The sequence below is a fragment of the Salvelinus alpinus genome, chromosome 6 (assembly GCF_045679555.1).
Source record: "Salvelinus alpinus chromosome 6, SLU_Salpinus.1, whole genome shotgun sequence".
Lineage (NCBI taxonomy): Eukaryota > Metazoa > Chordata > Actinopteri > Salmoniformes > Salmonidae > Salvelinus > Salvelinus alpinus.
Window position 1 is genome coordinate 8,595,879 of NC_092091.1, and position 15,833 is coordinate 8,611,711.

Here is a 15,833-nt window from a genome sequence, read left to right on the forward strand (position 1 = left end):
TGAAGGCATGATTCAGTCTCCTCTGAACAGTTGATGTTGAGATGTGTCTGTTACTTGAACTCTGTGAAGCATTTATTTGGGCTGCAATTACTGAGGCTGTTAACTCTAATGAACTTATCCTCTGCAACAGAGGTAACTCTGGGTCTTCCATTCCTGTGGCGGTCCTCATGTGAACTAGTTTCATCATAGCGCTTGATGGTTTTTGCTACTGCACTTGAAGAAACTCTCAAAGTTCTTGAAATGTTCCGTACTGACTGAGACCTTTGCTTATTTGAGCTTTTCTTGCCATAATACGGACTTGGTCTTTGACCAAATAGGGCCATCTTCTGTATACCCCCCTACGTTGTCACAACACAACTGATTGGCTCAAACGCATTAAGGAAAGAAATTCCACAAAATAACTTTTAAGGCACACCTGTTAATTGAAATGCATTCTAGGTGACAACCTCATGAAGCTGGTTGAGAGAATGCCAAGAGTGTGCAAAGCAGTCAAGGCAAAGGGTGGCTATTTGAAGAATCTCAAATATAAAATACATTTTGATTTGTTTAACACTTTTTTTTGGTTACTACATGATTCCATGTGTGTTATTTCATAGTTGTGATGTCTTCAGTTATTCTACAAATCTACAATGTAGAATAGTAAAAATAAAAAACCCTTGAATGAGTAGGTTTCCAAACTTTTGACCGGTAGTGTATATAATCATTTTCACACCTCATATCCAAATCATCTAAGCAACATCAATTTACACACATTTTTAGATAGTTTACAATTTTGATATTTGAAAATTCTAATATAGGGTACATTAGCATACCAGATCTAGCTACACATTGAATTTCCATAGTCTCGGGCCACAATGTATGAATAGATCAGAATCACCGTTATAAATCATTGACCAGTACAGCAAATTAAGTTAAACACAAAGCCTTTTGCTTTGACCAAAGAGCTACACCATAATGATCAACTAAGTTAAATGCTATAGTGCCATATCACAAGTCGTAATGTTATGAACAGTTATTCATAAAAAGGTGTTTATACATTTCTCTAAAATATGCATTTCTACAATGCACCAGTTCTTTCCAGCCATTAGTTTAGCACTATTGTTTGAAGCCAAGACAAAAGGATTAAGACTAATTTAGAACATTGTCTTTGATGGGAATGTCATTAGGATTGATTCTGAGAACATTCATTGTGTCAGTCTATTTTAACCACTGACAAGTGTTCATTTAACATTCCCAGGCAAATTGCTAGAGCCGGCTGGCGGACTGACTATTGTGATACTTCACGTATCCCTAATGATAAATCAGTACTGCCAATGGCCACCATTACAGAGACTGCATGGATAGCAGTGGTGGAGCATACAGGCAGTTGCATTAGAACCAACTAGAAACTAATCCAGTATCAATTTCATTCACACAAAGCACCAGAACACATGTTATAAAACTTTATTGACATCATAAAAATATTAAAACTGCCACACTGGAGATTAAGCATACTGTTGCCGACATCAGCTGTAGGGTACATCTAAATACATTTTTTTTTATGTAGTAGGCAAATCCATTAAGAACAAATTCTTATTTACAATGACGTCTACACAGGCCAAACCCGGACAACGCCCTAAGGGATTTCCGATCATGGCCGGTTGTGATAGAGCCTGGATTCAAACCAGGGCGTCGGTAGTGAGGTCTCCAGCACTGAGATGCAGCGCCTAGACAGGTGCGCCACTCGGGAGTTTATAGGTAGGGAAAGCAGAGGGGGGGGGACTAGTACATTTTAAGGGATACTTTAGGCTTTTGACAACAAGGCTCTATTGTCTACTTCCCTTTACTTCATTTTGCTAACGCTATTTAGCAATAGCTGGCTACTTCCTTTAAACTGGATGCAGACCAAACGGATATCCATGAGGTCAGACTCTGGGGAAGTAAATAAAAGGCACCATAAAAAAAATTATAAACCACTGAAGTATCCCTTTAAGAGCCAGCAGTAGTACCCCATTCTGTGCAAATTAATTTGCCTGTCCTTTGTGGCACTTAACATATAACTGTGCAGTAGTCCAGGTGTGATAAAACTAGAGCCTGTAGTAATTGTTTTGTGGATCGAAAAGCAGCGCTTTATCACTGACAGACCTCCCCATCTTAGCTACCGTTACAGCAATACGTTTACACCATTTAAGTTTAACAATCTAGGGACACCAAGAAATTGTCACAACTTGCTAAATTGCAACATTGACATCATGTAAGGTTAAATGAATTGTCCCACATGCAAATCTTAGAGGGCTGAAGGGACAGGGTGGGTCTTAAGTGTTTGGACTGCAGCCCAGGTGTGCTAAAACTAGGGCCTGTACGAATTGATTATCAAGAAACCAGAGCAGCGTTATCAGACAGACCTCACACCCCCCAGCTACCGGCGAATCATTAAATGTATTATTTCAGTGTACAATCCAGGGTTATAACAAACAGTCTAGTCTCTCGAACTTGGCTGATCTCCACATTCATTATTTAGCTAATGATTTGGCCCACATACAATGCTTAGTTTGATACATAGCACATATACTGGATAACACCAGCTGTGGGCAGTAACCTCCCCTTAACATGTTGGGAGTATGGTGGGAAGCCCCTCCCATCCATGGAACCTGAAACAGAGGAACACTTTTGGTCAGCGTAGATCCAAAACCTCACCTAGGCTAGTTTGACAGACTACAGTACCACCTTTACATAGTTACTACCAGGGCCTCAGAGTGGAGTTCGAATCAGAGGCTGTTACCAGCTCTCATACGAGGTGTCAGAAAAGTTATTTTAGTTTTGTCATCACTGGCTCACTGCTACTATACAACAACAATCACTAGAAGACAAAGTAATGTCTGAGCAGTAGGAGGGGTTGTTTACCAGAGGGCCGAGGGATGGTGGATCACTGCAGGTCACATGGTCTCAGACTGACCAACCAGACTGCAGCACCGAGCACCCAACTCCTGGTGGGAGAAAGGTTGAGAAAGATGAAAACCTCACCAGTAATACCACTCACTGTAAGTCACACATACATAGTTACTACCAGAACCTCAGAGTAGAGTTAGAATCAGAGGCTGTTACCAGCTCTCATACGAGGTGTCAGAAAAGTTATTTTAGTTTCGTCATCACTGGCTCTGCTCCTTAAACCTGACCAGGTGTTATCAGTCAGTTTGATTATCATTGGGAAATTACTCACCTGACGACAACCTCATATCATGGACTTCCTACAGCCGCCTCTGTAGACCGACCATCACTCATTACAGAATCCCTGAAATACAACATCTGTTACTGACACGAGACAAATGGTAGTTTGATAAACTTCATTTATCATGCAGTTGTTAACTAAACCTAAGTAAAACTTTGTTAAAAACAGCTAACTAATACGAGTTATAAAATTCCAGGTCTTTCTCAGAGTCACAAATATCGATCACCATCATTCAGTAGCAGAACTGGACAAAGATATCTTCATAGAAAGACCAAAGATTATAATTAAAACGTTGTGCGGTGTACAAAAAAAGTTTTACATTAACGCACTATGGACCCACGTGGCACTAGCTAGGTTAATGTTAGTTAACGTTAAACCTTTAGCTAACTTCGAAGTTTAGTTTATACCGGTTGGCATGTAATTTACTTTAAACATGAGCTAGTTAACATATGTATTCTTCCACGAAATTATTAATTGGGAGAGTCGTAAGCCAAAATAGCTAACGTTAGCCATCTTGAAGCAAACTATGTGCAGCGAAAATAAATTACAAACTAGGCTAACTCAACAAGTCTGCAAATGATTACTCACCAAAGGTAGCTTATCATTTTATGACGGATGTATTGTATTTTCTGTCCGGCTGCCAAATAGAACCAAGCTTTATAATGATAGCCATAATGCTTCAGACAGACATCTTAACTCAGTGAAAGAACGAACAAGGGAAGGGCAGACTATTTATAGGGCCTGTTCCTTGTCTGGCGTGTACGCCGGCTAACCAGCCAATTATTCGTCTGTAGTTCTGAGCTACAGAAGCTCCCACAGGTCAGACAGAATGATCTGTACTTCAAGGACTACAAATCCCAATAAAACATTTTTTTTATGGCGAGCAACTTCAAAAACTGTCATCGTCATGTCTAGCTCAAACGGTATGTACAGTGAAGGGTTTGTCCCTGACCATTTCTTATGCTTTTTTTTTTAACCAAAGAGTTACATTCCATTCGAATGTAAGTCAACAATTAAATATGTTTTTAATGATAATGCTGAATTCCTATTAAAGTCCTACCTAACGATATCCATCATAAACACATTGGGATCCATTACTGACCCCTAGAGCTTATTAACAGTACTGCTAAGAACTATGTATTTTATTTATTTCACCTTTATTTGACCAGGTAGGCTAGTTGAGAACAAGTTCTCATTTACAACTGCGACCTGACCAAGATAAAGCAAAGCAGTTCAACACATACAACAACACAGAGTTACACATGGAATAAACAAACATACAGTCAATAACACAATAGAAAAAGAAAAGGTCTATATACAGTGTGTGCAAATGAGGTAAGATAAGGGAAATAGGCAAAAAAATAGGCCATAGTGGCAAAGTAATTACAATATAGCAATTAAACACTGGAGTGATAGATGTGCAGAAGATGAATGTGCAAATAGAGATACTGGGGTGCAAAGGAGCAAAATAAATAAATAACAGTATGGGGATGAGGTAGTTGGATGGGCTATCTACAGATGGGCTACGTGCAGGTGCAGTGATCTGTGAGCTGCTCTGACAGCTGGTGCTTAAAGTTAGTGAGGGAGATATGAGTCTCCAGCTTCAGTGATTTTTGCAGTTCGTTCCAGTCATTGGCAGCAGAGAACTGGAAGGAAAGGCAGCCAAAGGAGGAATTGGCTTTGGGGGTGACCAATGAAATATACCTGCTGGAGCGCGTGCTACGGGTCGGTGCTGCTATGGTGACCAGTGAGCTGAGATAAGGCGGGGCTTTACCTAGCAAAGACTTATAGATGACCTGGAGCCAGTGGGTTTGGCGACGAGTATGAAGCGAGGGCCAGCCAACGAGAGCGTACAGGTCGCAGTGGTGGGCAGTATATGGGGCTTTGGTGACAAAACGGATGGTACTGTGATAGACTGCAGCCAATTTGTTGAGTAGAGTGTTGGAGTCTATTTAGTAAATGACATCGCTGAAGTCAAAGATCGGTAGGATAGTCAGTTTTACAAGGGTATGTTTGGCAGCATGAGTGAAGGATGCTTTGTTGCGAAATAGGAAGCCGATTCTGGATTGGAGATGCTTAATGTGAGTCTGGAAGGAGAGTTTACAGTCTAACCAGACACCTAGGTATTTGTAGTTGTCCACATATTCTAAGTCAGAACTGTCCAGAGTAGTGATGCTGGACGGGCAGGTAGGGGCAGCGATCGGTTGAAGAGCATGCATTTAGTTTTACTTGCATTTAAGGGCAGTTGGAGGCCACAGAAGGAGAGTTGTATGGCATTGAAGCTCGTCTGGAGGTTAGTTAACACAGTGTCCAAAGAAGTACTAAAAGTATACAGAATGGTGCCGTCTGCGTAGAGGTGGATCAGGGAATCACACGCAGCAAGAGCGACATCATTGATTTATACAGAAAAGAGTCGGCCCGAGAATTGAACCCTGTGGAACCCCCATAGAGACTGCCAGAGGTTCCAGACAACAGGCCCTCCGATTTGACACACTGAACTCTATCTGAGAAGTAGTTGGTGAACCAGGCGAGGCAGTCATTTGAGAAACCAAGGCTGTTGAGTCTGCCGATAAGAATGTGGTGAGCAGGTTACAAAGCACTGTAACCCTGATCAGTGATCATCACAGCAAGAACATTATGTTCCAAGATGGATGCAATGTAACTGATCCCTTTTTTTACCAAAAACCCACAGAGAAAAAGTCAACAAGAGTCTTTTATTTCTACAAAATTACATTGGCGTGACTTCATACCCTTCAAAATGGCAAGAGCACTTGAAGCAGTAAGGGAATAGGGAGAAAAAGCACTAGAGTACAAAACAAGGCAGGTAAAAAGTCAATACTTCATCAAGTACACACTAGCGCCCTGCTAGTTCAGGCATGCTTCTTTCCTTTCATTTCAGTTGAGTTCTCATTGTGGTCGACAGGTAAGGCCAGTAGACAAAAATCGACTCAGTCCTATATGTTACCATCGTACCGACAGAATGCATAAACAATGTTACTGTTCGTGCACAGGTTGGAAATGGGAAAACTCAAAATCTACGGGATACAGCCAACTACCCATACAACACGTCAATCTGTCAACAACTTCATTAATATTAAATAAAAGCAGAGATCAAGATAAATATCCTTCGTACATTACATACCAATACTAAAGTGGAGCAAATAACTTCTATTGCATAGACAATAGGAAAACCAATCTCTAAAGTGAAATGTCAACTGATTAGATAGTGTTGGTGCATAAACTCTAAAACAGCATTCAAATGTGGTTCATAAGTAGTTATATAAAATGTAGCTCATTTTCCACACTGATATACAATAGAAAATGTTTTATGAATCATCTAGGCCTATGTTGAACATGAAGGACTTGGTAGCGTATATTTTTTTTTAGGAGAAATCTATCATATAAACTGTCACAAGAATGAGAACATTCTTTAAAAAGTTTTAAAATGTCAGAAATAAATTACAAAAGCAGTAAGCAAAATGGTATAAAATCTGCAAAGTTGAAATGGCAGAGAGAGAGAGAGAGAGAGAGAGAGAAAAGGTGGAGAGAGAGGGCAGAGGACTAGTAGATGGAGAGAGAGAGAGCGAAAGGGGGAAAGAGCAGAGAAAGAGAGTGGCAAGACGGCTGGTACAGTTTATAGATGTACTGTGAGTGTGGATACTGTATGCTACTCATAGCTGTGTCATAGTCACCCTGTCCGTTCCAAAGATCCATATCTCTTGTACATCTTGGCATTAGGGGAGGCATGTACTGCGCTGCACACGGCCAACATCGAGCAGCAGAATCTTTCTTTCTACCAAGGCGAAGCATGGCAAACTATCCCGCTGCCTCTGAAAAAGCTTGTATTTTAAATAAAACATTTTTAGAAGGACAGACAGCCAAAAAGGCATTTTCAAGTCAACTGGTACCAATATTCTTCATGTTGTTGGCTGAACCTCAGTGTAGATTGAGACTTTCATAAATCTCTCCATGTCCGTCGATCTTTAGCCCACCTGCCACTACAGACAGAAGGGGAAAAAAGTGAATTCTGTTATTGAATAGGAATGACCACAGCAATTAACAGTATATTGCCTGTATGAAGTTCCTATTTTGTAGACGTAAATATATATGTAAATATAGTGAGAACAACAACATTTCTACAGCTCCAACTGAGCATCAACCAGCAGTTACAATGCATCTGTAACCCCTCCTCCAGACATCACCTAATCTGTGTTCTAGATGAAAGGACTCACCTCCACCCTCCCCCTCCAGACATCACCTAATCTGTGTTCTAGATGAAAGGACTCACCTCCACCCTCCCCCTCCAAACATCACCTAATCTGTGTCCTAGATGAAAGGACTCACCTCCACCCTCCCCCTCCAGACATCACCTAATCTGTGTTCTAGATGAAAGGACTCACCTCCACCCTCCCCCTCCAGACATCACCTAATCTGTGTTCTAGATGAAAGGACTCACCTCCACCCTCCCCCTCCAAACATCACCTAATCTGTGTTCTAGATGAAAGGACTCACCTCCACCCCCCTCCTCCAGACATCACCTAATCTGTGTCCTAGATAAAAGGACTCACCTCCACCCTCCCCCTCCAAACATCACCTAATCTGTGTCCTAGATAAAAGGACTCACCTCCACCCTCCCCCTCCAGACATCACCTAATCTGTGTTCTAGATGAAAGGACTCACCTCCACCCTCCCCCTCCAGACATCACCTAATCTGTGTTCTAGATGAAAGGACTCACCTCCACCCTCCCCCTCCAAACATCACCTAATCTGTGTTCTAGATGAAAGGACTCACCTCCACCCTCCCCCTCCAAACATCACCTAATCTGTGTTCTAGATGAAAGGACTCACCTCCACCCTCCCCCTCCAAACATCACCTAATCTGTGTTCTAGATGAAAGGACTCACCTCCACCCTCCCCCTCCAAACATCACCTAATCTGTGTTCTAGATGAAAGGACTCACCTCCACCCTCCCCCTCCAGACATCACCTAATCTGTGTTCTAGATGAAAGGACTCACCTCCACCCTCCCCCTCCAAACATCACCTAATCTGTGTTCTAGATGAAAGGACTCACCTCCACCCTCCCCCTCCAAACATCACCTAATCTGTGTTCTAGATGAAAGGACTCACCTCCACCCTCCCCCTCCAAACATCACCTAATCTGTGTTCTAGATGAAAGGACTCACCTCCACCCTCCCCCTCCAAACATCACCTAATCTGTGTTCTAGATGAAAGGACTCACCTCCACCCTCCCCCTCCAAACATCACCTAATCTGTGTTCTAGATGAAAGGACTCACCTCCACCCTCCTCCTCCAGACATCACCTAATCTGTGTTCTAGATGAAAGGACTCACCTCCACCCTCCCCCTCCAAACATCACCTAATCTGTGTTCTAGATGAAAGGACCCACCTCCACCCTCCCCCTCCAATCACCTAATCTGTGTTCTAGATGAAAGGACTCACCTCCACCCTCCCCCTCCAAACATCACCTAATCTGTGTCCTAGATGAAAGGACTCACCTCCACCCTCCTCCTCCAAACATCACCTAATCTGTGTTCTAGATGAAAGGACTCACCTCCACCCTCCCCCTCCAAACATCACCTAATCTGTGTCCTAGATGAAAGGACTCACCTCCACCCTCCCCCTCCAAACATCACCTAATCTGTGTCCTAGATGAAAGGACTCACCTCCACCCTCCCCCTCCAGACATCACCTAATCTGTGTCCTAGATGAAAGGACTCACCTCCACCCTCCCCCTCCAAACATCACCTAATCTGTGTTCTAGATGAAAGGACTCACCTCCACCCTCCTCCTCCAAACATCACCTAATCTGTGTTCTAGATGAAAGGACTCACCTCCACCCTCCCCCTCCAGACATCACCTAATCTGTGTCCTAGATGAAAGGACTCACCTCCACCCTCCCCCTCCAAACATCACCTAATCTGTGTTCTAGATGAAAGGACTCACCTCCACCCTCCCCCTCCAAACATCACCTAATCTGTGTTCTAGATGAAAGGACTCACCTCCACCCTCCCCCTCCAGACATCACCTAATCTGTGTTCTAGATGAAAGGACCTACCTTCAGCCCTCCTCCCCCTCCAGACGGAGACGTGGTCATCTCTTGTTTGTTCATCTCCTCCTGTTTCTTTTTCTTTCTCTCAACTGCTTCTGGGTTTTTGACACCCCTGTAGGTTGTCTAAGAGGAGATGGGGAAGTCAGAATGGCAGCTGGCTAAAGACATTGGTTGTGTCCCAAATGGAAGGGTTGCAAAAATAATGCTGAGCTGGTGGTGGTGGTCGTGTGTGTGTGTGTGTGTGGGGGGAGACGGGTGGTGGTGTGTGTGGGGGTGGTGTGTCATCCACGAGATGAGCTCAGTCATTCTCCTCATACTCACCTGGGTGCTTTAATAGTCTGACATGTTTTATTTGTTGGAAACAATTGGCTTTGACTGAAGAATTTCTGTGTCACAGTAAAAAATACCCACCAGTCTAAACATTGATTGATGAGACTTTAGTAGCCTTGCCACAATGGTACAAACAACAAAGATTGGATTTCTTGGTTAAAGTCTCTAGTTATATAGGCTACCCTTTTCACACGATATAGCCGAACCGAGCCGAGCTGCAGTGCGCTGACCCGCTCACACAGCACATCTATCGTAGCTGCTGGAACTGTGCTGGAAAAAGATTGGAGTCAGCACAGTAGGGTTTGGGTCAGAACAATAGTGTGAAAACGATTTTAAGGATAGGTCCAGGGGTTTACCTTCTCACAATTCACATTATTACTTGTAAATAAGTCATACTTGACATATTTTTTTTGTTTATTTAACCTTTATTTAACTAGGCAAGTCAGTTAAGAACAAATTCTTATTTTACAATGACGGCCTAACCCCCCCGGCGAAACCCGGACAACACTGGGCCAATTGTGCGCCGCACTATGGGACTCCCAATCACGGCTGGTTGTGAGACAGCCCAAGATCAAACCGGGGTCTGTAGTGACACCTCTAGCACTGAGATACAGTGCCTTAGACCGCTGCACCACTCGGGAGCACAGTCCTAATGTATATAATATATCACATTGTCTACCCATTCTACCACAACCAGTTATTATTCTTATTTCCATGATACTCCTTTTACATTGCTTGTTCTATTTTTGATTTGACGTTTGATTATTATTGATATCTGTACTGCACTGTTGAGGAGAGCTTGCAAGTAGGCATTTCACTGTACCGTTTATACCTGCTGTATCCTGTGTATGTGACAAATCAACTCTGATTTGATTCTCCCAGTAGGCTCCACTCTGTCTCAGTATAAACTCCATGAATAAAAAGGCAGGGAGAGTGGCTGGCTGCTGAGACTGACTGGCCAGCGGCTGTATCCAGTATGATACTTAGCAGACACTTTCATCCTAAGTGACTTTTTATGGTACAGTGAGTGCATACAAAAGGTATGTGTACAAGATCCCGGTGGAAAATGAACCCACAACCACACCACACCCTAATCCAACTAAGTCACAAAGGACCACCATGTGTAGGTTATATAGGGCTGGTTTCCCGAACACAAATTAAGCCTAGTCCTGGAGAATCTCCATTTAAAGTGCTTTTCAGTCCAGGACTAGGCTCAATCTGTGTCCAGGAAACCAGCCCTTAGTGTAACAGTGTAGGCCTAGGCTATATGGTTGTCGTGAACACTTGTCAAAACCAGTCATACCTCTTTCTGTCTCTTCTCAGCTGCCTCTGCTAGCTGACGTCTCCTCGTCTCCTGTGAAGGAAGCAGAACATGATGTTGAGTGTTTCAAATCATAGAATTACATAGATAAGGGATTTATAGGATATCTGTGGTTTCAATCTATTGGAAGAGGGTATGAGCATTACAGTTATCATTCATATAACTTCCATAACACGGGGAGAGACGTTTTCAAAATAATTTATCTTAGAAGAATAATATAACCAAGTTGACATGAACAAATAAATCTGGGACCAGGTTATGTTTGGTAACATGAATGACAAGGAGGGGCATACTGGCACAAACAGACTGGTACCCAGGCTATAACCAGATAGGGGCGGGTCTGAAACTAGGTAGGTAGTTTGGTAAGGTAAATATTGAACAATAAAAATGTGTAGTTACCTCGCTAGCTATGTTTACTGTCAATAACCAACACTCTGGCACACCTAGATAGCATTTTGTTCAAACAACGCTTCGCTAGAACTAGTTAGGTCAACGTTGATCGAATGACAGAAAATGGCACACTCAGAGTAGCTAGCAACCAAACTTGCTAATGAACATGTTATAATTAACAAGGATAGTTTGTAGTTTGCTAGCTAACTTACTGGGTCTGGTGTCGGTACCACGTCGTCTCCAGCTCCACCAAGGCACGGCAAGCACATCCCCATACTTGAGCAAGGCAATCAATTTGTTAGTGTCCGTTTTGAATGTTTGCTAGCTAGTTGACTAGAATTAAAAAAAAATCTCACATACAGCTAGCAAAATTGCCTAGCTTCTCTTATGCACATCGACGAAGCTAGCTAACGTTAACTAGCCATTCTGCTTGTGCTAAATCTACGAGCCTACTACTAGCTACTAAAAAGCAGTTGCTAGCTAGTTGTATTGCTAGCTAAATATGTATCCAAGCTAACCTTTTGTTGAAACAACGCGTCATTTGGAAAACGTTAATTTGAAAGACAGCGAAAAAAATATGACCTAGTTAGCTATTTAACCAATGTAAACACAGAATATGGGCTATGTTCATGGGCATACAAAAACTGGGACCGACCTCACCTTGCGTTTGCGTTGGGTTGCACCCATAGAAAACGTTGTCTGACGTTGCGATCTGAAACAAACCCTAGTCCGCCAGGCGTGAAAGAAGCTGGGGTGTACACGACTGCCATCGTGAGGTGAGGAGTGGACGTTACCCATATGTTACAGGTCGCACCTTTGCAGCGGTTGTGAGATCTGTTAATATGCGCAGCTATACTGCAAAACATAAATTAAAAATATGCCTGGAACGCAACCATTTCCATTGGGGCAAATCAATTCAAACTAATGGAATAGTATTGGTTTCATTATCATAGCCAACAAACTACCCAATTTTCTATGTTTTTATCATAGGAGACTTTATTTAATATGTAAACAAATGAAATTATTGTAATGAAACAGCAGGGAGCAGGTCTCGAACCCTCGACCTTCCAGCCCGAAGTCCAGGGCGCTATAGACAGACTGTGCCGCAAAAGCATGCTCGTGCGGCAGAGTCGATTTCCGCGCTAATAAACCCAGGGTCGTTACATTATGTTGTCCTAGTTTCAAACCATAACCATGTTCTCCATAATGTGACCTAATGTTGCTCATGGAATGTCATTCCCTTGCAACATTATTTGGGAGCTAGAGAGGATGCGCCATAGAATTAGGAATTAGAATACGATCTCACCGAGTGCCATTCATGTAAAGTGTTTCCTTCAAATCAATAAAAATGGAGAAAAAAATAAACACACGTTGCTGAACTATTGTACATGTTCTTTACAAGAGTATATCCTGGAAAATATGATATCATCAAATTCACAGCTATCCGTCTTAAATGTGTGCAATTCATTGACATATAGATGCAATCTAGATATATGTTTCCCGACTCTTGTGTAATGTCGCGAAATAGTCCATAAAATTATATTATTTGCATTATAGGCTCACCTTTTGGTCATCTTGGATCAGCCAATCCCTGCTTGAGTAGCATTTTCTACACAGAGTTCACCATTTTCCCAATCAATATAATCAATAGACGTTTTATTATAGCATACTGTGAGAACCATAACCAATCGCATTTCAAACCCCACCCATGAATACAGCTAAACTTAACATGTCAAAAGCCAGTGCGTTAGTCAGTGTGTTCTGTTGGAAGAGAAGACAATGGTCCGACTCCGCTTCAAGGAAGCATATTTCATTTCATGTTTATCAGTTAGCTTAATAGTATTGTTTCATCCGAGGCACGGGGGATAACGGGAATCGCGCAATGGAAGTTCAAGTTCAGTTTCATTCAGTGGATCCCGGAACCGAACTTTCCTCAGCGGGGAATGGTAGGGCTAACACCAACTCCACTTTAAATAGTTTCTGTGCGGATTAATTTCCTAATGGTTTATCTTTTGTTTATATTGGCATTGGGTTTATATTTTAGATAATAGCCTAATTGCTTATCTGACATGGTCTAGGCCTACGTTTTTATAATTTAAAAAGAAGCTCTCAATAGAATCAACACGTTTCTATCTCAATCGTGAATGAAAGGTTCACTTTACAGTCGCTTTAATGTCGATGCACGTCAGTTATTCCTGAGGCGAAACTGCGCTCAACTTTATAGGAATAGATTTGGGATTTTACGCACTAGGCTAATATGAATGTCAAAAATATATTTCCAATATTGAAAAAAAAAGATTTGCACATCATTTTTTAGGGGGGACCATAAAAACAGTAATTACGAAATTGTCTACATATTTTCATCATATTTCTCCCCCTCAGAGATATTCATTCAATGCATTCAATTGCATAGCCTATCAAACAATGTAACACAGGTTACTAAAATGATATTCATATGAATCACTTTATTGACATAACTTCCAGTAGCCTACACACTAAGTGTACAAAACATCAGGGCCACCTGCGCTTTCCATCACATAGACTGACCAGGTGAAAGCTATGACCCTTTATTGATGTCACTTGTTAAATCCACTTCAATCAGTGTAGATGAAGGGGAAGAGACAGGTTAAAGAAGGATTTTTAAGCCTTGAGACAATTGAGCCATGGATTGTGTATCTGTGCCATTCAGAGGGTGAATGGGAAAGACAAAATATTTCAGTGCCTTTGAACATGGTATGGTAATAGGTACCAGGCACACCGGTTTGAGCGTGTCAAGAACTGAAACCCTGCTGGGTTTGTCAAGCTCAATCGTTTCCCGTATGTATCAAGAATGGTCTACCACTCAAAGGACATCCAGCCAACTTGACACTACTGTGGGGAAGCATTGGAGTCAACATGGGCCAGCATCCCTGTGGAACGCTTTTAACACCTTGTAGGGTCCATGACCCGACGAATTGAGGCTGTTCTGAGGGCAAGAAGGCAGGGGACGGACAGACGGACTAATAAAAATAGTAACACTAATAATCAATAATAACACTAATACTCAATAATCATGTTTATTCAACATAACAATCAACAATAGGTTACTTCCAGAACCACTTGGTTATCAGTTTGACTTTGCTGGTGATGTTAATTTGACCAAAACGTGCATCTGTTGCACCATGGACACTAAAGTCATCATAACTAGCCTACTTTTCTTGTATGGTTAGCCTAATGTTTTTTTTACAGAGTTGGTGGTGGTTGTGTCCCATATTGAAAACAGTGGAATTGTGTCATCGTCATTTATCAGTTGGTCTCCACCAGGGACTTTTGTTACCCGTCATTGTGCCTTCTTGTGTTTGCTACAGGGCTTTTGTTACCTGTCATTGTGCCTTCTTGTGTTTGCTACAGGGCTTTTGTTACCCGTCATTGTGCCTTCTTGTGTTTGCTACAGGGCTTTTGTTACCCGTCATTGTGCCTTCTTGTGTTTGATACAGGGCTTTTGTTACCCGTCATTGTGCCTTCTTGTGTTTGATACAGGGCTTTTGTTACCCGTCATTGTGCCTTCTTGTGTTTGCTACAAGGCTTTTGTTACCCGTCATTGTGCCTTCTTGTGTTTGCTACAGGGCTTTTGTTACCCGTCATTGTGCCTTCTTGTGTTTGCTACAGGGCTTTTGTTACCCGTCATTGTGCCTTCTTGTGTTTGCTACAGGGCTTTTGTTACCCGTCATTGTGCCTTCTTGTGTTTGCTACAGGGCTTTTGTTACCCGTCATTGTGCCTTCTTGTGTTTGCTACAGGGCTTTTGTTACCCGTCATTGTGCCTTCTTGTGTTTGCTACAGGGCTTTTGTTACCCGTCATTGTGCCTTCTTGTGTTTGCTACAGGGCTTTTGTTACCCGTCATTGTGCCTTCTTGTGTTTGCTACAGGGCTTTTGTTCATTCAGGTGTTCATTTGCTTGCTCCAGTGCTTTCTTCATTCGGGTCTTGAGAAAGGCCTCTGTGCTGAAATCGTAAACACGAAACCGTCTCAACTATATCCCCTCCTTGTTTTGTCTATAGTATGTAACTATAGGGGATCTTTTTACTGTGTGGCACTGATCTTTATAATGTCATTTTTTATTATAAACTGGGTAAAAACTTATGCTACTTTGTTTGATTTGGTTTTGTCTGTATATTCGGCCTTTCTTAACATTTTTATACGCTCAAACTTAACACAGTGGGAAGCTATAAAGTCTGTTTCCTCTCAGTCTGGTGTGGTTGTTTTGAAAACAAAAATGTAAATCAATCAAGTTAATTAATAAACCACCTTTTAAATCAGCAGTTGTCACAAACACACACAACCTAATTATGAACTTGTACCGAATTATTGGCAAAACATCAGATGTGCTTGGTCACAACACCAATAATTGGGCAGAAGATCAGAATGGTGTAAGTGCAGCCATTAAGTCTCTTAAAGTCAAGAGGTCTGTTGTTTTGTTTTAATATATAATCAGTGTTCCAGGAAGTAAGAGAGAATTACCTGTAGTGCTCACCA

The 15,833-nt window shown here is 42.0% G+C and overlaps 1 protein-coding gene, 1 long non-coding RNA gene and 3 other non-coding genes across 6 annotated transcripts; all 5 read right to left on the reverse strand.

Annotated features, from left to right (window-relative positions):
* Nucleotides 1-1,429: 1,429 nt before the first annotated feature.
* On the reverse strand, nt 1,430-3,934 carry LOC139578075 (uncharacterized). The gene is made up of 4 exons (XR_011675489.1): nt 3,797-3,934; nt 3,200-3,271; nt 2,884-2,966; nt 1,430-2,630 (listed from the first exon to the last, which is right to left on the reverse strand). It is a non-coding gene; the product is annotated as an uncharacterized lncRNA (long non-coding RNA).
* Nucleotides 2,726-2,814, reverse strand: LOC139579909 (small nucleolar RNA SNORD60). Its single transcript, XR_011675916.1, has one exon. It is a non-coding gene; the product is annotated as a small nucleolar RNA SNORD60 (small nucleolar RNA).
* On the reverse strand, nt 3,049-3,137 carry LOC139579903 (small nucleolar RNA SNORD60). Its single transcript, XR_011675911.1, has one exon. It is a non-coding gene; the product is annotated as a small nucleolar RNA SNORD60 (small nucleolar RNA).
* Nucleotides 3,408-3,477, reverse strand: LOC139579900 (small nucleolar RNA SNORD38). Its single transcript, XR_011675908.1, has one exon. It is a non-coding gene; the product is annotated as a small nucleolar RNA SNORD38 (small nucleolar RNA).
* Nucleotides 3,935-5,908: 1,974 nt separating the features above from the next.
* svip (small VCP interacting protein) lies at nt 5,909-12,130 on the reverse strand. 2 transcript variants are annotated; one of them, XM_071405250.1, is made up of 5 exons: nt 11,981-12,130; nt 11,533-11,596; nt 10,913-10,963; nt 9,286-9,402; nt 5,909-7,206 (listed from the first exon to the last, which is right to left on the reverse strand). In XM_071405250.1, the coding sequence occupies exons 1-5, from the start codon at nt 12,088-12,090 to the stop codon at nt 7,192-7,194; spliced, it is 357 nt and encodes a 118-aa protein (XP_071261351.1). In that variant the 5' UTR covers nt 12,091-12,130; the 3' UTR covers nt 5,909-7,191. The 2 variants fall into 2 exon arrangements, with proteins under 2 accessions (XP_071261351.1, XP_071261352.1); XM_071405251.1 differs by having other exon boundaries at nt 11,839-11,983.
* Nucleotides 12,131-15,833: the final 3,703 nt, after the last annotated feature.

Excerpts from the sequence above, each read along its gene's own strand:
- svip (XM_071405250.1), bottom strand. The coding sequence starts at position 12,090 with ATGGCAGTCGTGTACACCCCAGCTTCTTTCACGCCTGGCGGACTAGGG. Across the intron at positions 10,964-11,532 it reads TGGTACCGACACCAGACCCA|GAGACGAGGAGACGTCAGCT; the intron begins GTAAGTTAGCTA and ends CTTCCTTCACAG. Across the intron at positions 9,403-10,912 it reads CTGAGAAGAGACAGAAAGAG|ACAACCTACAGGGGTGTCAA; the intron begins GTATGACTGGTT and ends ATCTCCTCTTAG.